Source organism: Neofelis nebulosa, chromosome X, assembly GCF_028018385.1.
Source record: "Neofelis nebulosa isolate mNeoNeb1 chromosome X, mNeoNeb1.pri, whole genome shotgun sequence".
Lineage (NCBI taxonomy): Eukaryota > Metazoa > Chordata > Mammalia > Carnivora > Felidae > Neofelis > Neofelis nebulosa.
This window is the reverse complement of record NC_080800.1, coordinates 115210554-115233066: the sequence shown is the minus strand read 5'-3', so window position 1 is coordinate 115233066 and position 22513 is coordinate 115210554. Positions and strand designations below refer to the sequence as shown.

The window sequence follows — 22513 nt, the reverse complement described above, 5'->3', positions numbered from 1 at the left end:
ACGTGTGTGATCCGTGGAAAGGTGAGGAAGCTCGCTGCTCTCCTCGTTGGAAGCAGGTCACCTTAGAGTAAGGTGCGATCAGGATCTGAAACTTCGATGCTGCCAGTGAGTCCCAGGAGGTATTCGGCATAGGTTAGGCCATCAAACTATTTCTTTGTTCTTGTTTTGTGTTTGTACATTATCTGTTTTGTGGGTTTAGTGCTGGATGTCCTTTTGTCACTGTGCTCCCAGCATCCTGGGCTCAGTGCTGTTTTAACTCCGCACTCTGGGCTGTTACTGCCTCCTGCTCCTGGACGAAGAGCCTTGTGGGGTCCAGGTCAAGGTTTTAAGTGCTTTCAGTGTCTCCAGCACTGCACAGAGCCTGGCATGAGATGGGAGTCTGACGATGGTTTGTCGAAAGGAATACGTGAGTGGTTCATGTGGCTGATCGATAAATGAGAGGCATGTATGTCACGTTGGGTCGCAATGTGGATTCCTGTTTTGTGTTTCCTGTTCTTTCCTTCCATCCTCTCATTTCTTCCTCCCATTTCCCACCTTCCCCTAGAGTTCCACTCGGTGCTGCTGGGGTAAAACCGTCCCACGGGTCCTGCCTTCAAAGCACAATTAAAAGGTTGAGCACTTGAGAACAGCCAGACCTGTGGATTTTCTTCCCTGAATTGGAACCTATTCATTGTCATGTGCACTGTAAGCACGTGGTAAAATGGTGTTGAATGCATCGTAGGTACTCAGGCCACGCTTCCCAATGTGTGATTTGACGTTATATGTGTCTTTATTTTATTTTATTTTATTTTATTTTATTTTATTTTCATTAATGTTTGTTTATTTCTGAGAGAGAGACAGAACATGAGCTGGGAAGGGACAGAGAGAGAGGGAGACGCAGAATCCGAAGCAGGCTCCAGGCTCCGAGCTGTCAGCACAGAGCCCGACACGGGGCTCGAACTCACAAACCGTGAGATCGTGACCTGAGCTGAAGCCGGATGCTCAACCGACTGAGCCACCCAGGCGCCCCAAGGACCTTTTCAGACATGTCGTCATCTTTGTGAAATGCCAGTTTGTGTTATTTTTTTTTCGCTATTCTGTGGGGTGATTTGTCTTTTTTTCTTACGGACTCTCATACATCTTTCACATATCCTTGATTCTATTTGTCACTGTTTTGCAAACACCTGCACATGGTTTGTGGCTTATCTCGTCATTTTCTTTATGATGTCTTTTGACGAAAGAAAAATTTAAATTTAATGTAGCCTAAATGATCAGTCTTTTGTGCTTTGGGCTGCTTGTGTTCTGTATTTTCTCTGATCCGATTCCCAGGGCCGGAGGCTTTGAATCTTTACTAGTGCGTGACCATGAAAACCAAGTTCTAAGTCACCTGGGATTTGGCAGGTGCCAATAGGGCAACTGCTCTTCTCAGTTGGCCCGTCTCTCAGGATCTGCACCCCCGTAATGGTTTTGGCCTCTGAGGATTTCCTTGTTTTTCCAGCTCAGCCATACATTTGAAAGTTCAAGTTTTATGGTCAAAGAGGAGATCTTCTAAGAGTTTTCCTTGTATACAAGACCTGAGATACGGACAAGGAACCACAACCTATTCCCCCGTTTGCAGATGAACCAAAAGATGGAAGTAGGGGCGCCTGGGTGGCTCCGTTGGTTAAGCATCTTCTTGGTTTCGGCTCAGGTCACGATCTCACAGTGCGGGGGTTCGAGCCCCGCATCCGGCTCTGTGCTGGTGCCGTGGAGCCGGCTTGGGATTCTCGGGTCTTCTCTCTCTGTGCGCCCCTCCCCCACTCACACACTATCTCTGTCTCTCTCAAAATAAATAAGTAAATGTTTATCTGCCGCCCGATTGCTCACTGGTACGCTTAAACCTTTAACGTTACAGTGTGACTTTTCTTTATTCTTTAACAATTTCACATTTATTGAGCACTTGCCATTGCAGCGGGCAGTGTTCCAAGTCTTCGTGTGTACCAACAAGTTTGCTCATGATAGCAGCCCTGTGAAATAGGTCCTATCACCGTCCCCATCTGACCAGTAAAGGAAACTGAGACGCAGGCTGCTTTAGCAGGTCGTCTAGGGTCCAAGGTCCTGCAACTTGCAAGGGCTGAGGGCGAAATTGGAATCCAGCCAATCTGTCCCTGAAGTGTGTGCTCCAAAGTACTGTGCTATATGACGTCTCTAAGAAATATTTATTTGTGTGAAATTGTGTGAAAAAAAATCAGAATTTTTAAAAAATGTTTTAATGTTTATTTATTTTTGAGAGAGACAGAGACAGAATGCGAGTGGGTTAGGGGCCGAGAGAGAGGGAGACACAGAATGGGAAGCAGGCTCCAGGCTCCGAGCTGTCAGCCCGGAGCCCGATGCGGGGCCCGAACTCACGAACCGTGAGATCATGACCTGAGCCAAAGTCAGACGCTGAACTGACAGAGCCACCCAGGCGACCCCCCCAAAAATCAGAATTTTATGTGTATACATCACCCAAGATAAAATCCAGAATAAAACCACCATTTTAACCTATTGCTTCTGTGATGTCATTGTGCTGAATCGTTATGCACAACCTTCATCTTTTTTTTTTTTTTCCTTAACATTTATTTCCAAAAGTTGAGCTTACTTCTGTTGGTTTTTCGTGATTAACTTCCCAAGGAAGGAGAAGTAGAAAAGGTGCATCCTTGGCTCCGAGGAACTTTTTTCTTTTTTTTTTTTTTAAAATTTTTTTTTTCAACGTTTTTTATTTATTTTTGGGACAGAGAGAGACAGAGCATGAACGGGGGAGGGGCAGAGAGAGAGGGAGATACAGAATCGGAAACAGGCTCCAGGCTCCGAGCCGTCAGCCCAGAGCCCGACGCGGGGCTCGAACTCACGGACCGCGAGATCGTGACCTGGCTGAAGTCGGACGCTTAACCGACTGCGCCACCCAGGCGCCCCAGCGAGGAACTTTTTTCTTACAAACACTAATTCTGCCCTTCATTTCTTTCTTTTTTTCTTTTTTTTTTTGGTAAGTTTTATGGAGATATAATTCACTTATCATACAATTTGCTCATTTGAGGTATAAGATTCACTGTTTTAGCACATTTACAGAATCGTGGCACCATTGTTGCAATCAACTTTAAGACATTTCATCATTTCTTTTTTTTAACAATTTTTTTAAAGTTTAGTTATTTTCAGAGAGAGAGGATGAGTGGGGGAGGAGCAAAGAGGGGGAGAGAGAGATGGAGACAGAGAATCCCAAGAAGGTTCCTCACTGTCAGCACAGACCCCCTACGCGGGGCTCAAGCCCACGAACTGTGAGATCATGACCTGAGCGTAAATCAAGAGTCGGACCCTCAACCCACTGAACCACCCAGGTACCCCAACATTTCATCCGTCCTAAAAGAAACTCTACCCTTCTGCCAACATGCCCTCAACTCCTCCATTTCCCTAGCCCTAAGCAACCACGAATCTGCTTGGTGTCTCTCTCCGTATGCCTATTCTGGATATTTCATATAAATGGAATAATAAAACCTGTGGCTTCCTTCACTTAGCAAAATATTTTCCAGACCCATCCATGTTGTAGCATGTATCAGCCCTTCGTTACTTTATTGATGGACGTTTGCATCGTTTCTACCTTTTGGTTATTGGGAATAATGCTATTAACATTTCGGTGCATGTTTTTGTGTGGATGTACATTTTCATTTTTTTAAGAATTTAGATGAACTCTACACCCAACGTGAGGCTCGAATGTATAGCCCCGACATCAGGAGTCACAGACCCCATCCACTGAGCCAACCAGGCACCCCTGTTTTCATTTTGGGGGAGGTATATGCTTAGAACTAGAATTGTGGGCCATATGGTAATTCTCTATTTAGCTTTCTTTCTTTTTCAAAAAATGTTTATTTATTGTGAGAGAGAGAGAGTGCGAGTAGAGGGGGGGAAGGAGCACAGAGAGGGAGAGAGAGAATACCAAACAGTCTCTGCATTGTCAGCACAGAGCCTGATGTGGGGCTTGATCCCACGGCCATGGGATCATGACCTGAGCTGAAATCAAGAGTCAGATAGACGCTCAACCAGCTGAGCCACCCACGTGCCCCCTTGCCTTTTTATTATTGATTAGTAAGTGTCTATGCATTCCAGATGCATATTCCTTAACAGATAAATGATTTGCAAATATATTCCCCCTTTCTGTGGATTGTTTTCACTTTCTTGTTGGTGTCCTTTGAAGCACAAGAGCTTAAATTTTGACAAAGTCAAATTAACTATTTTTTCTTTTGTTGCTTGTGCTTTTGATGTCATGTATATGAAGGTTTTGCTGAATGCAAGGTGCCGAAGATTTATTTCTATATTTTAAGTGTTTAATTGTTTTTAGATCTTACGTTTCTTTTTTTTTAATGTTTATTTATTGGGGTGCCTGGGTGGCTCAGTTGGTTAAGTGTCCGACTCTTGGTTTTGGCTCAGGTTATGATCCCACAGTTTGTGAGTTTGAGTCCTGCATCGGGCTCCGTGCTGTCAGCTCTCTCTCTCTCTCAAAATAAATAAACTAAAAAAATGTTTTGAGAGAGAGAGAGCGTGAGTGACTGTGGGGGAAGGGCAGAGAGGGAGAGAGAGAATCCCAAGCAGGCTCCGTGCTGTCAGCACAGAGCTCAACAGGTGGCTCAATCTCACAAGCCATGAGATCATGACCTGAGCCGAGATCAACAGTCAGACGTTTAACTGACTGAGCCACCCAGGCACCCGTAGGTCTTCTGTTTCAATGTTTGATTCCTTTGCGTTAATTTTTGTATATGGTGTAAGCTAGGGTCCAGTTTTATTTTTTCCCCAATGTTATTCATTTGAATGTGGACATCCTGTTGTCCCATCACCATTTGTTGCAAAGACTATTCTTTCCTCATTGAATTGTCTTGTCCTTGTCAAAAATCAATTGATAATGTTGTGTCAATTTGGTTTCCTCAGTTGTAACATGTACCTCTCTGGTACATCTAAAATGACAGCTGTGGGGGCACCTGGCTGGCTCAGTTGGTAGAGCCCGTGACTCTTGATCTCTGGGTCGTGAGTTCAAGCCACGTGTTGGGTATGGAGCCTGTTTAGAAAAATACAAATCAAATGACAGTTGTGAAACCTAATGACGTGTGTATGTGTGTCTACATGTGTGTGTGTGTATACATGTATATGTATGTGTATATATCTCAACCACAAAGAGATTGGGAATGTATTTTTTAATTTCCTGTTTTTCCTTGTTATGATTGCAATTGATTTGTTCTGAGGTACTTAATAACATAGCGTTTTGGATGGAAGAATGAAAAACTGAATAAAATGTGATGGTGAATCTAAGGTATCTCCAGATTTCAGAAATGTTAACATTGGAAAATAAAAAAGAGCATTTTACAATAGTACTCAAATCAAGTTTTTTCTGGAGTTTGGAACACACACTTCCCTTTTCCTTCCTGCACGCTTTGTTGTGTAGGTGCTTAGAAATTACCTGAGTTCCGGGAACCTTCGGTGAATTGCCTGAGGTTACACCAGAAGTGGGTAGCTAACCGATCATGGAATCCACCAGTCTCTACAGCCCTGTTGTCGTGTTGCAGGAGTTGCCTGCCTGGAAAATATCTTCATGCTAAGTCAGTGATCCTGGATCAGAGGCATCTCAGAAGCCTGTTCCCTGGAGGCGTGCAGAGTTCTCCGTTTTTTGCTTCTAGTCATGCTTTCTGGCTTTGGCTAGACTATCCCGTACTCTAAACTCAAACCATATCAGGCCACACGGAGTCTCCCAATCTTCACCTGCTCCTGCGCAGGCCCCTTGTTTCTTTTACCTGGAATGTCCTCCGTTCGCCGTCCACGTATTTGAACCCTGATCAGTTTTCAGGGCCCAGCTCAGATGTTACATCATCTCTGAAACTGTCCTTTTTTCTCACTTCCTCAATTTAGATGTAATAATTCTCACCCCTTACATCCTATATTGTATATTTCTATTATAGCACATACTGCACTATATATTATGGCCGGTTGTTTACATGTTGTATCTTCTGTTAATTTTTAAGCTTTAAAAAAATTTTTTTAATGTTTATATTTTGAGAGAGAGAGAGAGAGAGCGAGCGAGCATGAGTGGGGGAGGGGCAGAGAGAGGGGGAGACACAGAATCCGAAGCAGGCTCCAGGCTCTGAGTTGTCAGCATAGAGCCCGACGTGGGGCTCAAACTTGTGAACCACGAGATCATGACCTGAGCTGAAGTCAGATGCTCAACCGACTGAGCTACCCAGGCACCCCCATTTTGTGATGGTTTCAGAATGACCCTTTTGTTGATACTACTTAAAAAAAAATTTTTTTTTAACATTTATCAATTTTTGAGAGATACAGACAGAGTGTGAGTGGGGGAGGGGCAGAGAGAGAGGGAGACACAGAATCGGAAACAGGCTCCAGGCTCTGAGCTATCAGCACAGAGCCCGATGTGGGGCTCGAACTCTCAAACTGTGAGATCATGATCTGAGCCTAAGTCGGACGCTTACCTGACTGAGCCACCCAGGCACCCCTGATTCTACTTTTTAAAGCATAACACAAGTTCAGCGTGTTGCATGTGCTAAGTCATTGCTGTTTACAGATGGATAGTGGATCTGCCTCTCATATCGAAAGAGAAAAAATTACACCCCTAGAATCCCATGTGCCTGGCGACAGGATTTAGGACTCAAGACCTAATTTTATCTGAGTTCTGCACATCAGCAACAGGGAACTTTCAAAGAGATGATGGCTAAAAGTAAGCATCATTGTTAAGAATTTCAGGCTGGAAAAATAATGGTGTTTCTTGCAAAAGATTGTTGGTAAACAATCTTGGTATAGTTTGGAATGAAACTCTTCCTGGAAGGAAATGGCAGGTGATGGAGACCTCCCTAGTTAGTAATTTGCATTAGAGCTAATTGTGTATTTTCTTCCGAGGGCAGATTTTAGACCGTCTGTCTGAAGAAGGCTAGGGGACTGAATAGATAGGGCTGTAAAAGCTTCTGCTAAATCTACTGGATTCTACCACAGGTCTGAGCAGTGCTTGCTGCCTCATAGTTGTTCAGTGTGAATTTCTTGAATGAATAAGTGTGAATGGGAGCCTCTCCGAGCCTGTTTCCTCATCTGGAAGGTGAGGGTTTCAATACACATCTTGGGAGATTGTTGTTGAGACCAGAGAAAATGCATCCAAAACGCTCTGTGCTGTGCCTGGCAGATAGTTGGTGCTCGGCAAATGACGTGTACTGCTAATCATACGCTACAGTTTTCCCGTCTGTTTTCATCCTGGCGGTGGCCATGGAAGAGACTGGATCCCTCCAGTTGACGGTTCTGTTGTTTTCCCTTCTATTTTAATCTGAGCTCCGTTTTTGCTTCTTATTTTTAGGAAAACTTGAGGATATAGTGGTGTTTGGCCTTTGAAGCAGTTTGTTTGCCGTGGTTCTTTCGCACCCGGACAGAATGGCGTGTGTGTGCAGCACGGTTCAGAACTCCGTTTTCTTCTATCGTCTAGGGACAGAAACCCCGGAGAAAGGATAAACGTCCCTGGGAGAGAGTGTCACTGTGAAATAAAGCTCAAGGGTTGGAATTATTGCTGTTACACAGCAGGATGTAGAGTAAAAACGCTTTCTATAAAATGAGAATGCTCCGTCAGTGGAGCGTGCGACTCTTGATCTCAGGACTGTGAGTTCAAGCCCCGTGTTGGGTGTAGACATTACTCATTTTTGTTTTAAAGTAGGTTTCGTGCCCAACGTGAGGCTTGAACTCACAACCTTGAGATCGAGAGTCACATGCTCTACCCACGGAGCCAACCAGATGCCCTGGGTGTAGAGATTACTTAAAAAATTTTTTAAAAAAAATATAATTTATTGTCCAATTGGCTTCCATACAACAGCCAGTGCTCATCCCAACGGGTGCCCTCCTCCATGCCCATCACCCGCTTTCCCCTCCCTCCCACCCCCATCAACCCTCAGATTGTTCTCAGTTTTTAAGAGGCTCTTATGGTTTGCCTCCCTCCCTCTCTATTTGTAGTTTTCCCCCCCTCCCTCCTCCATGGCTTTCTGTTAGAGATTAGTTAAAAGTTTTTTTTACAAATCTTAAAAAAAAAAAAAATGAGAACGCTCGTAGATACCAAGTTACCTAACTTTCTAAACTACCATTTTCCCTCTAGGGGTTGATAAACCCAGTGGAGTTGTGGTTCCTTGGAATGGAAATACATACTCACATCATGGAGGCATGGACTCTTGGAGAAGTAGGACACGAGAGAGAGAGCATTTATTCCAAGCCAGCTGCGTGCTTGGTTGTCCTCGCCAGCTTCCTTCCCACAGGGCAGCTCGGCCTGTGTTCAAACGCTATTTGTGACGGGGAGGGCTGCTCTGTCTACCTCCCATGGCAGTCATTTCATCTACAGAGCATTCTGACTTGTATTTTTTATTTATTTTATTTCTTTATTAAAACAACTTTTTTTGATATTTGTTTATTTTTGAGAGGAAGAGAGGCTGAGCATGAGCGGGGGGAGGGGCGGGAAGAAAGGGAGACACAGAAGCAGGCTCCAGGCTCTGAGCCGTCAGCACAGAGCCCGATGTGGGGCTCGAACTCACGAGCTGCGAGATCAGCCAACCAACAAACCGAAAGTACGTGATCAAATAGCACGCATACTGCAGACATAGCCCAAGGAGTTGCATGGTACGTATGTGTCTGTGCTGGGGGATGTTGCGGTTTGCTTCAGACTCACGATTTCACAAACTAATGTGAACGCAAACCTTTACTTTCACCCAGAACATCTATCCAAACTTAACAGTGTGTAACACCTAGTAGGGACTGGATAAATGTTTGTTTAAAAAAGCGAATGCATGCAACATCGGTCTTTAAAAACGATATTTTTTGTTACTTTTTTTTAAAGTAGGCTCCATGCGGGGCGCCTGGGTGGCTCAGTCGGTTGACTTCGGCTCAGGTCACGATCTACGGTTCGTGGGTTCGAGCCCCGCGTCGGGCTCTGCGCCGACGGCTCGGAGCCCGGAGTCTGCTTCGGATTCTGTGTCTCCCCCCATCTCTGCCCCTCCCTTGCTCATGCTCTGTCTCTCTCTGTCTCTGAAAAAGAAACAAACACTGAAAAAAAATTTAAAGTGCACTCCATGCCCACTGTGGGATTTGAACTCACAACCCTGAGATCAACAGTTGTGTGCTCTACTAACAGAATCAGTCAGGTAGGTGCCCCTACATTCTTCAGATTGGAATTCTGAGCTCGTCTCCTCATTTGCACAAACCTTTGTGTGTGTGTGTGTGTGTGTGTGATCTCTATGTCCAACACGGGGCTCACACTCACCACCCTGAGACCAAGAGTTGCATGTTCTGCCGACTGAGCCAGTCAGGCGCCCCGGCACAACTGTCTTTTATAAAAGAAATGTTCATGATCGGTTCATAATTTATGGTCAAGGCAGTAAAAACTTGTCCTCGTTTGCTTCCTAGTCCTATGTATGGAATAAACGAATTGGCAAGCACTTTACCTGTCTTTTGCTTTTAGGTTGTGCGTGGTTGTGTTAGACGGTTCAAGTGCATCGCTTTCCCACAGAGCTCTTAGTGAAGCGCTGCTCCGTCGGGGTGTTTTTACGGTGTTCGTAACAAGCTCGTTTTCGGTTTAGCAACCAGTCCCAAGTAAGACAAGTGTGTGCTTTTCATTTGTGAGTAAGCTGGGTGTAACTCAGTGCCAGCTTCCCCCCAACTCAGATCTCTCTCTCTCTCTCTCTCTCTCTCTCTCTCTCTCTCTCTCTCTCTCTCTCTGTTGTCAGCAGCCGTCTCCCCTTATCTTTTGTGGCTGCTCAGTGATAACCCTGTGTCTTCTGGCTCCTCTCCCTTCAGTCTATTTCCGATCCAGAACGTGATCATTTCTTAGAGTAGTGACGTGTTCCCTTTCACCCATTATTTCCCCCCTTTTCATTAGTGTGGAGATGTTCCTTTTATGGCACAATTGGGGGGTGATATTTTACTATAGAAACATCAGTTTTTCTTGTAACTGTGGATTTTACCTGCTCTTGGATCTCCTAGAATGGAAGGGGACCGAGAAAGCATTTGTTTTCTGAAACCAGGACAGTGAGGCCGGTGGTCTGGAGTAACTTGCTCAGGGTCGCAGCGCTGCTCCGTGGCCCGGCCCGCACTAGGCCTGCGTCCTTCCGCTCGCAGCTCTTGGCCTAATTTTATTTTACGCCCTGGTGCCTTTTACTACATGAACGGATTAAAGAATTGTAGACTAGGGACGCCTGGGTGGCTCAGTCGGTTAAGCATCTGGTTTCAGCTCAGGTCATGATCTCACGGCTCGTGGGTTTGAGCCCCGTATTGGGCTCTGTGCTGACAGCGTGGAGCCCGGAGCCTGCTTCGGATTCTGTGTCTCTCCCTCTCTCTGCCCCGCCCCCACTCATGCTCTGTCTCAGTCTCTCAAAGATGAATAAATATTAAAACAAAATAAAAAAATTTTTAAGTTTATTTATTTATTTGGAGTGGAGGAGGGAGGGACAGACAGAGAAGAAGAGAGAGAATCCCAAGCAGGCTCCGCGCTGTGGGGCTCGAACCCATGAACCGTGAGGTTATGACCTGAGCTAAAGTCAAGAGTCGGGCGCTTAACCGACCGAGCCACTCAGGGGCCCCACCAACACATTCTTTGATGTGAGGAAACTTGTAGCATTAAACAAATAACTGTTCAGCAGTCTGGATGTGAAGGCTCACAGATGGAAATGCATGGGCCTGGGCCTGGGACGTACCAGGAATCTACTTTTTTAATGACAAGACGTTTTGGGGAATTGACTGTTATGTCCTGACAGATTGCAGATTTTTAATGGCACGCATTTTATGAAAATGATACGTCACTGAATTTTTTTTTTTTTTTTTTTTTTTTATGTTTTACATCGGGAGGATTTATGTGAGGGTGGGTCATTCCATGACTGATACCCATTACGCTGTCTAGGGTGGACCCACCGAGAACTTGGGTTTCTAATGTCCTTTCTAATGTGCCATCAGCCTGACACCACTCGGTCTTTGAAGGCACTTTGTGTCCGAGAGCCGTGGAAAACGTGGCTTCTGGAGGGGATGTGGAGCCACAGGCATTAAAACCAGCCATCCAAAATAGCCCTGCTTCATGACCTGTTTCCTTTAAAAAGTTATCCCTGCTCATGGACCAGAGGCAGGTAGTAGGCTTTGATTTTTGGCTCCTGTAGAGTTCACTGGAAAGGGACATGAGAAATTAGCACTGAAGATCTGGGGCAACTAAAACCCACTTAGCAATGCCTGGATGTCGTTCCGCCTCTAATAATCAAAGGCAAGTTCATATGTTACCGTTTCCTGAACGCCAATAAGCTGAAAGATGCGAGAAGTGCTTTGTAATCGCTAATAAGCTTTGCAGAATGAAAGGGATTATCATTATCAGAAGTAGAAGACCATCCGCTACAGTGTCTCTGTGTGACAGCCTACCCTTTAAACAAATCGGGACGTCCTGGAGCTGGGACCTTGGCCCCTAGCTTTTCTGGTGAGGGAGAGTAGCTTATGCCCTAGGTATAGACTCTGAGAACTGGGACACTGGTCCCGCTTCCCCAGCGATATTTCAAGAGTGCGATTTCCTTGCGGTGTAGCCCAGAGGAGTAGAGGGGGAAGGGCAGCGGTGTGTGTGCGGGACCCCCGGGGTTCTTTTCGGCATGATGAGAAATCGTGCGGATGCTTCCGGCCGAGCTCCAACACGCGTGTCATCTCTCTCCCTTTCTCGTTTGTCATAGAAACCCAGCTGCTGCTCCGTGTGAAGGACATCAGTCATTTCTTAATGCAAGATATCGCCTTCTTGTCCGGTAAGCAGACTTTTCGTATGTTTAGACTAGAACAGTGTATGAATTTCTTTTTGTAAATTATGTATTTCCTCACTCTCTAGCGCGTGTAGTTTTTTTTTTTTTAATTAATTCATTTATTTTGAGAGACTGAGAGTGAGCGGGGGAGGGGCAGAGAGAGAATCCCAAGCAGGCTCCTCGTTGTCAGTGCAGAGCCCAGCGTGGGGCCCGAACCCACGAACTGTGAGATCGTGACCTGAGCCAAAATCAACAGTTGGATGCCCAACCGGGTGAGCCACCTAGGCGTCCCAAATGAACGAATTTCTTAGCAAAACAAGTGTGGTCACCCGTTTATTATATAAGTAGCCGCACACATAGGTGCACGCGGAGTTTGGGAAGCACTGTTTGTTTGTTTGTTTGTTTTTAACTTTTTATGTATTTAAGTAATCTCTGCACACGACGTGGGGCTCAACATGACCCTGAGATCGAGAGTTGCTTGCTGAGAGGCACTATTTTAATGAACGTTTATGCATTATGCACATGGTTGCTAAACAAATAGACGTTTACAGAATAGAGGTTTTAAGCGTGTTTCGATTCGTGACGAAAACAATCTTGCTACCCTCGTACGTTTGCCTTTCAGACACGCCTTTGGAAATCTGTGATAGGTGCAAGCAGAATTCTGAGAGAGAGGGTGGTAACTGAGGTGACTTCCTGGAGATTTTCTCTTCTGCCATAGCTCTGATTATTTAAAAAAAAATTTTTAATGTTTACTTATTTTAGAGAGAGAGAGACAGACTGCGAGTGGGAGAGGAGCAGAGAGAGGGAGACACAGAATTGAAGCAGGTTCCAGGCTCTGAGCTGTCAGCCCAGAGCCTGACGCGGGGCTCGAACTCACGAACCGAGCCGTGAGATCATGACCTGAGCCAGAGTCGGACGCTTAACCGACAGAGCCACCCAGGCACCCCTCTGATTATTTAAATGTTTCTTACAAATGCCATCAAGTGACATTAAGCAGCTTGTACTAGGTTATTTTTTTTAGAGTTCCATTTACGAGAAAGTTTTACTTTTCACATATATGTTCTATGCCTTGGTGTATGCATATGCATTTGTACGTAGTTTTGAAAAATTGTGATAAAATACTCCTAACGTAAAATTGACCGCCTTAACCATTTTTTTTAAATTTTTTTTTAACGTTTATTTATTTTTGAGACAGAGAGAGACAGAGCATGAACAGGGGAGGAGCAGAGAGAGAGGGAGACACAGTATCCAAAACAGGCTCCAGGCTCTGAGCTGTCAGCACAGAGCCTGACGTGGGGCTCGAACTCACGGACCGTGAGATCATGACCTGAGCCGAAGTCGGACGCTTAACCGACCGAGCCACCCAGGCGCCCCCTTAATCATTTTTTAAAAAGTATAATCTCCATTTGGGGCGCCTGGCTGGCTCAGTGGGTTAAGCATGTGACTCTTGGTTTCCACTGATACCATAATCTCACAGTTTGTGAGGTCGAGCCCCGTGTCGGGCTCTGTGCTGACGGCATGGAGCCTGCTTGGGATTCTTTCCCTCTCTCTACCCTTCTCCTGCTCTCTCTCACTCCCTCTCTCAAAAGAAAGAAACATTCAAAGAAAGTATAATCTCCCATTTTATCTTTTTCCAGAGAACAGTTTTTCTTCGGTCCTCAAGGTCTTAGCTCCTGACGTGGGTTTTGGTCGAGGTCGTGGGGCAGCACCCACGGGTCTAGATCGGGGTGGGGGTGTTCGGTCCTTCGGGGCTTCACGAGAGCGATTCCGGACTACCTTGTGTAGTAATGTAGTCTCATACACGGCTTGGGAAGCACATAGGCATTGAAGACACTACCTTGGGAAATGTCCCTGATGGCAGTGGCCTCTACTGTGGTCTGAATACCAAAATTCTTCTTCTTCTTCTTCCTTTTTTTAAGATTGTATTCATTTTCTTAAAAGTAGGCTTCATGCCCAGCATGGAGTCCAATATGGGGTTGAACTCATGACTCTGAAATCAAGAGTCACATGTTCTACTGAGTGAGCCAGCCAGGTACCTCTTGAATAATTAACTTTTTTTTTTTTAAGTTTTATTTAACTATTCTCTACACCCCACGTGGGGCTCAAACTCATCACCCTGAGATAGGAGTCACCTGCTCTTCTGACTGAGCCATCCAGGACCCCCTCACCCCCCCACCCCGAATAACAAACTTATTTATTTTTTTTAATGTTTATTTATTTTTGAGACAGAGCATGAACAGGGGAGGGTCAGAGAGAGAGGGAGACACAGAATCTGAAACAGGCTCCAGGCTCTGAGCTGTCGGTACAGAGCCCGACAACACGGGGCTCGAACTCACAGACCGTGAGATCGTGACCTGAGCTGAAGTCGGAAGCTCAACTGACTGAGCCACCCAGGTGCCCCCGGAATAACGAACTTCTTAATGGCCTTGTCCTTGGGCATGCAATGAGTGCAGTTGCTACAGCAAATAGGCTGCATGTGGCCGTGGCCCTTTGTGTCATGACCCTTATTCCTTCTCTTCTTGGTTATCTTGGAAGTGAGGACCCGAGAGCGCCATCTTAACCCTTTTTTATTAAATATGTATTTATTTGAGAGAGAGAGAGAGAGAGAGCGAGAGAGAGAGAGTGTGCATGACCAGGGAGGGGCCGAGAGAGAGACGGATAGAGAGGATCCGAAGCAGACTCTGTGCTGACAACAGAGAGACCAATGTGGGGCTTGAACTCACGAACCGCGATATCATGACCTGAGCTGACGTCGGACGCTTAACCGACTAAGCTACCTGGGCGCCCCATTAACCGTTTTTAAATGTATAGTTTGGTGGCATTAAGTATATTCACGTCGTTGTGCAGCCATCCCCGCAGTCCATCACCAGAACTCTTGATCTTGGAAAACCGAACCTCTGTACCCACTAAAAAATAACTCCCTGTCCCCTTCTCCCCCCAGCCCCTGGCTACCACCATTTTGCTTTCTGTCTCTGGGTATTTGACTACTCTAGGTTCCTCATATAAGTGGAATCATACAGGATTTGTCTTTTTTGTGGCTGGCTTCTTTCACTTGGCATGATAGCCTCAAGGTCCATCCAAGTTGTATATGTCAGTATATGTCAGAATTTCCTCCCTTTTTAAAGACTGAATAATATTCTGGGGCATCTGTGTGGCTCAGTTGGTTAAGCATCTGACTCTTGATTTCAGCTCAGGTCATGATCTCTCTCTGTCTCTGTCTCTCTTTCTCTCTTTCTCAAAAATAAACATGGAGGGGGGAGCCTAGATGGCTCAGTCAGTTAAACAGCCGACTTTGGCTCAGGCCGTGATCTCACAGTTTAGGAGTTCGAGCCCCACATAGGGCTTGCTGCTGTCAGCGCAGGGCTGGTTTTGGATCCTCTCTCTCCCTCTCTCTCTGCCCCTTCCCTGCTCACACGCTCTATCAAAAATAAATAAACATTAAAAAAAAAAAAAGATTGTTGTTTAAGTATACTGTATCCTTGCAAATTTCCTGTCTAAGTTGTTCTGTCAGTTGTTGAGAGAGGGGTGGTGAAATTTTTTGGCTCAAGTTGTGGATTTGTCGGTTTCTCCTTGTAGCTGTATTAGTTTTTGTTTTATGTATCTTGAAGCTCTGTTATCAGGTACATACGCATTTAGGATTATTATGTTCTTTTGATGAATTTACCACTGTTTGATTATCAAATGATTTTCTTTTCTTTTTAAAGTCTGTTTGTTTATTTTGAAAGAGTGTGCACAAAAGAACGGAGGAAGAGCAGAGACAGGGAGAGAGAGAGAATCCCAAGCGGGCTCCATGCTGAGTGTGAGGGACCCAATAAAGCCATCTAATTTTAGACAAAATAGATTTCGGAGTCAGGAATATTACTAGATATTAAGAAAATCATTTGAGGGGCACCTGGGTGGTTCAGTCGGTTAAGCATCTGACTCTTGATTTCAGTTTAGGTCATGATCTCACGAACTGTGAGATTGAGCCCTGACTCAGGCTCTGTGCTGACAGCGTGGAGCCGGCTTGGAATTCTCTCTGTCTCTGTCTCTCTCTGTCTCTGTCTCTCCCCTGCTCTCTCTCTCTCTCTCAAAATAAATAAGTAAACTCCAAAAAAAAAGAAATTAAATTAAAAATAAAGTGTGTTTCTTGTAGGTAGTGTATAATTGGGTCTTGATTTTTTTTTTTTTTTTTAACATTTTTTATTTATTTTTGGGACAGAGAGAGACAGAGCATGAACGGGGGAGGGGCAGAGAGAGAGGGAGACACAGAATCAGAAACAGGCTCCAGGCTCCGAGCCATCGGCCCAGAGCCCGACGTGGGGCTCGAACTCACGGACCGCGAGATCGTGACCTGGCTGAAGTCGGACGCCTAACCGACTGCGCCACCCAGGCGCCCCTGATTTTTTTTTTTAATCCAACTTGATCATCTCTAACTTTGAACTGGGATGTCAAGATTATTTTCATTTAATGTGATTATTCATATAGCTGGGTTTAAATCTACTATTTTACTATTCGTTTTCTACTCGTCCCATTAGTTCTTTGGTTTTTTTCGCTCCATTTTTGCTTTCTTTTGCATTAAGTATTTTTAGTCCATTTTCTCTCCTTTGCCATCATCATAGTTTTTTAAAAGTTTATTTATTTTTTTAAGTAATCTCTACACCCAACGTGAGGGTTGAACTCACAACCCTGAGATCAAGAATCGCATGCTCTTCCAACCGGGCCAGCCAGGAGCCTTGCCCTTGTCATATTTTTATTGCGCATTGAATTTTTTTTATATCCTGATATCTTTATTCACTTGAATTCAGCCAAATAAGAATTACAACTAAACTCCTCAAAAAATTTCCATTAGCAAGCTAAATTCGAAGGCCACCCTATAACTTTCCTCCTAAAAGAATCCTTCAACTTCCATTTAGCACTAAGTATTTATTGAGCACCTACTCTGTGCCCAGTTGTTGGGCAGGCTGTAGAGTAGGACCTTAAACATGTGTAAGGCTCATCCCTGCACTTAGATGGCTTTCATTCTGAATGTTCCATAGTTTCCGAGCTATGTGGAGGGCTCTGGGGTAGGGTGCGTGCTGAATTTTAACTCACAAAGAATTTATGGTCTTTGCTGTTTCTTTGCATTCATCAGTAAGAGTTCTATACCATTGTCGCCGTTACTGCTTATGTTGTTTCTTCCACAAATCCATTTGAACATTGCTTATTTCCTGTAGTTTATATCCTGTATTCTTTCAGGCTCACCATAGCTGTAAGTGGTTGACTCTATCAAGGTTTCCATTTCCTGTCAGGCTGTCAGTCACCAGTTGGGATTTAGGCCCTTAGCATTGGTATGGAAACAGTTATTCCCCAATACTCTTGGATGTCCAATATGAGGGCTCAGCTGTGGTTTCAACTACATTTATTATATGCATTCTATGAAAATTTCTTCGGACTCTAATCACTCCTTTTGTCTTCTCTCTTGCTCCCTCTTCTTTCTTGCATTGTTTTCATGTAGAACTACTTGGCTGCTTCTTAAACTTTGGAGCGTGTTGCCATTTTGATTTATGCGGAGACCATCATCCTTATATAAGTTACATTGGCCCCAAACTGTCTTCTAACCGCCCCTTTCGAATCCTCTTTCTTGTATTGTTGTCACATGAATTGTTAATTCGGCTGATTTTTTTTTTTTTCCATACTGTTTTAGGTGGCCGGGGAAAGGATAATGCTTGGATCATTACTTTTCCAGAAAATTGTAATTTCAGATGTATACCGGAAGAAGTGATAGCGAAAGTGCTGACTTACTTGACATCTATTGCAAGGTATGGCGTTTCGTTACATTTTTTTCAATTTGTTATGTATCAGGTACCCATTTGAATATAACAGGAAAATGCCTTTGTAGTGTGGCTGTAATTATTATTGTAAGTGGATTATAAGACTCACCTTCAGAGGAGATAAGAAATAAAACGTGTAAGGGGAAGCGGACAGCCACCTAAATTGGTAAAAAAAAAATTGTACCGAGGATCTAGGAAAACAAAATTGGGAGTCTAGAAATAATTGTCTTCATGAAGAAAAGCGTACGTTGAAAACGATGATCAAACTTAAAGCCTTTGATTTGCCTAACAGGAAATCTTCCTAGCCAAGAGTGAGGGTAAGTTTCCAAAGCTTCCTGAAAGATTGTATTTAGGTTGAAAACAAATTTTTATTTATTTTTTTAAAAGTTTATTTATGTACTTTGAGAGAAGGAGAGAGAGAGAGAATCCCAAGCAGGTTCAGTGCTGTCAGCACAGAGTTGGATGTGGGGCTTGAACTCATGAACTGTGAGATTATGACCCGAGCTGAAGTCGAGTCGGACACTTAACCGACTGAGCCACCCAGGTGCCCCCAAAACAGATTTTGTTTGTTTGTTTGTTTATTTAAATGTGAAATTTATTGTCAAGTTGGTTTCCATACAACACCCAGTGCTCGTCCCAACAGGTGCCCTCCTCCATGCCCATCACCCACTTTCCCCCAAAAACAGATTTTTAAAGGAAACATTTTCCACTTATTAACCCTGAAGACTAAGAGGGCACAAGTCTACAATGGTAAAAATATGAAGAGTCTCATGAACGAAAGTCAAAATCACAGAAAACTAAATTTATAGTGCATCCCTTAAAGCCTAAAAGTGGTCTTTTTTTAGGGCAAATAAAACATTCGTTAAACTTCCTCCTCTAAAGGCACAGACAGGATACAAACCTGTATTTAACAGTGTTTTTCTGAGTGAATGAATGGATGGATGGATGGATGGATCATGGGCGCTCTTGATGGATTGCCATGAAAAGTTAAATCTGATGTAATGAAGGACAGCTGTCTATAAAGTTTTCCCACACCCAGGATTGCACTATGCCAAATTTATCCTAGTGACCTATTTGCATTATGCTATCCCTTGACTATTTAAAAGAATGACATTAGGGGCACCTGGGTGGCTTAGTCGATTAAGCATCTGACTCTTGATTTTGGCTCAGGTCATAATCTCACGGTTTGTGGGATTGAGCCTTGCACTGGGCTCTGTGCTTGATAGTACGTTCTCTCTCTCTTTCAAAATAAACCTAAAAAAAAAAAAAAAAGAATGACTTTAGTGCCGAAAAAGAAATTTTCAATATTGAGTGGTGGAACATGGAATTAAACTGGTTTTCCCATGTAGCGCTTTGTGATAGCTTTCCCAATCCAAATAAATTTATCTTTAGCTGAGACAGCAAATGTAAATGAAACAGTCAGAATTAAGGACATACCTAGCAAATTTGGGTAGTTACTAAGCAAAACATGATTTCTTCTTATCTTGCAGGCAAAATGGATCTGACTCCCGGTTTACCATTATTCTTGATCGAAGATTGGATACATGGTCTTCTCTCAAAATTTCTCTTCAGAAAATCTCAGTAAGTACTGGGGCGCCTGGTTGGCTCGGTTGAGCGTCCGACTGTGGCTCAGGTCGTGATCTCACAGTTTGTGAGTTTGAGCCCCACGTTGCGCTCTGTGCTGACAGCTCGGAGCCTGGAGCCTGCTTCAGATTCTGTGTCTCCTTTCTCTGCCCCTCCGCCGCTTGCACTCTGTCTCTGTCTCTCTCTCTCTCTCTCTCAAAAATAAATAAACATTAAAAAATTAAAAAAAAAAAACCTCAGTAAGTACCAATGCATTCTGCAGATACTTTTTTTTTTTAAATGTTTTATTCATTTTTGAGAGCGAGCATGAGCGGGAGAGGGGCAGAGAGAGAAGGGAACAGAAGATCTGAAGTGGGCTCTGTGCTGACAACGGCGAGCCCGACTCGGGGCTTGAGCTCACCACCTTGAGATCACAGCCTGAGCCGATATTCAAGAGTCAGATCCTTAACCTGCTGAGCCACCCAGGTGCTCCCACTTTTTAACATTTTGATGTGTGTCTTTCTAGACATTTCCTCCCCTGGGATAGAGTAGGGCAGTGACTCAACAGTAATAGAACTTAGCTCCCCTGTTGGATTCTAGCCCCTAGCTTCCCAAGACCCAGATGGAAAAAACAGTTTCCCTAAGAGAAAAACATGAGAGCTGCAGTCCTGCTCACAGCCTGGGTGATCTTTCACATTACTAGGCTCACGTGGATGCGGTGGCATTGTCAGACCCTTCTTCATAGAAGAGGAGGGCAGTGTGGGACCCTAGACTACCTAGCTGGCAAGATTGGGGCTGTCTGTAGAAGTACCATGTGGTTAACTTCCTCTATCAGACCAGAGTAGCTGGGAATCAATATGTGTGTGTGTGTGTGTGTGTGTGTGTGTGTGTGTGTGTGTGTATACATATTTAATGTTTATTATTGAGAGACCGAGCATGAGTGGGGGAGGGGCAGAGACAGAGGGAGACCCAGAATCCCAAGCAGGCTCCACGCTCGGAGCACAGAGCCCAACATGGGGCTGGATCCCACGAACTGCGAGATCGTGACCTGAGCCGAAGTCGGATGCTCCAGCCGACTGAGCCCCCCAGGCGCCCCCAATACAGTCTTTTCTTTGAGAGTCCAGCATCATCCATCATCAGAAATCTTCATCTCCCCACTGACATGGGAGGCCACTCTCACCGGAGGAAGTTGATTTAGTGGCGAAGGCAAGCCAGAGATCTAAGTTGTTGGACTTCTTGACCGGTGTACCTTTTCCTGCGCTAGCCTAGCCAAAGAGCGTAAGAAATCTACCGGCACTCACATGGTAAAATGCATGAGATTCTGTTCATACCCAGCTTGAGTGATTCTTCATCTTGAGCCAATCAGCCAAGTGGGTTTTTTTTTGTTTGTTTATTTCTTTAACAGAAGTGTTTAACTATAAGCAATGGAGAGAAGAATACCAAATTCATACATGTGACTGAAATAAAATAGCAAAGCCTTGACTTCATGTAATATATTTTTGCTTTTTCAAGTGTTCACATTTATTAAGTAATGGTCATTCTGTTTCCTAAGTACTGCAGGCAGGTATCATTATAATTGTCTCATAGCTGAGGGAATTACGTCGATATACACACTCAGGAAAGGTTTTGTGTGAAATCCGAGGTCAAATATCTAAGTAACTAAAAGACACGGAGCAAGAATTGAATTGTCATGAACTTCAGTTGTTGCACTTTCCACCTGCTGCTTTCTATCATTTTCCAGATGACTTGTGGATAGACAAAAAAAAAAAAATTTTTTTTTAATTTTTTTAATGTGTATTTTTGAGAGACAGAGAGACAGCACGACGGGGGGGAGGGGCAGAGACAGAAGGAGACACAGAATCCGAAGTAGGTTCCAGGCTCCGAGCTGACAGCACAGAGCCCCACTCTGGGCTTGAACCCATGAACTGTGAGATCATGACATGAGCCGAAGTCGGACACTTAACCGACAGAGCCACCCAGGTGCCCCTTAAGTGTTTTTTGGTTTTTGGTTTTTGGTTTTTTTTTTAAAGGTAAAATTCCTTCGGAGAGCATAAATCTGCCTGGTGTATACTATTGAGCCGTGTCAATGGGGCAAACTCAAGTCAAAGCTGTTGACCTTGCTCTGGCCTTTTAGGATCTGTCCTTGCGCTTGTTGACGAGATTTCAGTTTACAATTCTTTTCTACTTAATATAGCACTTGTTACAATAAAACACTTTTTATTACCCAGCCCAGCTTTTTTCTTTTGGCCAAAACAATCTGCTTGATTAAATTAATTTTCGTTGAGTGACCGTTTGGCACATAGCATCAGTTTTTTAAGGTTTTATTTTTATTAATCAAATAGGCCACTTGGAACAGAGGGTTGTTTTTTGTTTTTTGTTTTTTGTTTTTGTTTTTTTCTAAAAGAGAAATATCAGATTTGGTCTTCATGCTGTTGGTTGCAAGTCAACGGAGCAGAAATGACTTGTTTCTTGGGAGGTGTAGCTCCCCTTTCTGCTTTTTTAGGGACGATCTTTCAGTGGGGAAGTGTGAACCCTGTTCAGCACAGACCTTGGAACGCAGGCTTCCTTCATTCTCTTTACTGCCAAAGTGATGGCGCTGGGCAAGATTGGGAGCCCAGGTGATGAAGACGTATAACCAGCTATAGATTACCTTAGGTGTTGTTTCTTTTTAACAGGTTAAATGTTTCTGCTTGTGGTATAGTTTCTACACCCATACTCAGGAGCACATTCATTACAGGGGTGCTTGGGTGGCTCAGTCGGTTAAGCTTCCAGCTCTTGATTTAGGCTCAGGTTGTGATCTCATGATTTGTGAGATCGAGCCCCACGTCGGGGTCTGCACTGACAGCACAGAGCCTGCTTGGGATTTTGTGTCTCCCTGTCTCTGCCCCTCCCTCTCTCTCTCTCTCTCTCTCTCTCTCTCTCTCTCTCTCAAAAATATTTTTTTTAATGTTTATTTTTGAGAGAGAGACACAGATAGAGCGTGAGTGGGGGAGGGACAGAGAGAGAGGGAGACACAGAATCTGAAGCAGGCTCCGGGCTCTGAGCTGTCAGCACAGAGCCTGATGCGGGGCTCGAACTCACGAACTGTGAGATCATGACTTGAGCCAAAGTCGCGCTGAGGCACCCAAGTGTCCCTGACAAAAATAAATAAGTAAACATTTTTTAAAAACCCAGCATGTTAATTACATCCCAACCATTAGTAGCCATTGGGCACTGTTTGCATTAAAGATAAATACTGAATACAAGCTAATTTCGAGAGCAAAAGTTGGATTCAGCAAAAAGGATTTCTGGCGAAAATTGCCACTGAAAAGATAAGGTGTAACTGTCTTTGGTATGTTACCTTAAACATCTATGAAATAATTACACAACTCAATTTGAAGACCTTAATTT

At 44.2% G+C, this 22513-nt stretch overlaps 1 protein-coding gene and 1 pseudogene across 3 annotated transcripts in view; one reads left to right on the top strand and one right to left on the bottom strand.

Moving 5' to 3' along the window:
* The window catches only part of MCF2 (MCF.2 cell line derived transforming sequence), a 110981-nt gene that overhangs the window by 16066 nt on the left and 72402 nt on the right, over nt 1-22513 (top strand). For all 3 annotated transcript variants that reach the window (XM_058712921.1, XM_058712919.1, XM_058712922.1), the window contains exons 2-4: nt 11706-11774; nt 17434-17548; nt 19051-19141. In XM_058712921.1, coding sequence (XP_058568904.1) covers nt 11706-11774; nt 17434-17548; nt 19051-19141 — 275 coding nt within the window. The remainder of the gene's footprint in view (nt 1-11705; nt 11775-17433; nt 17549-19050; nt 19142-22513) is intronic.
* LOC131502985 (small ribosomal subunit protein eS26-like) lies at nt 13392-17309 on the bottom strand (annotated as a pseudogene).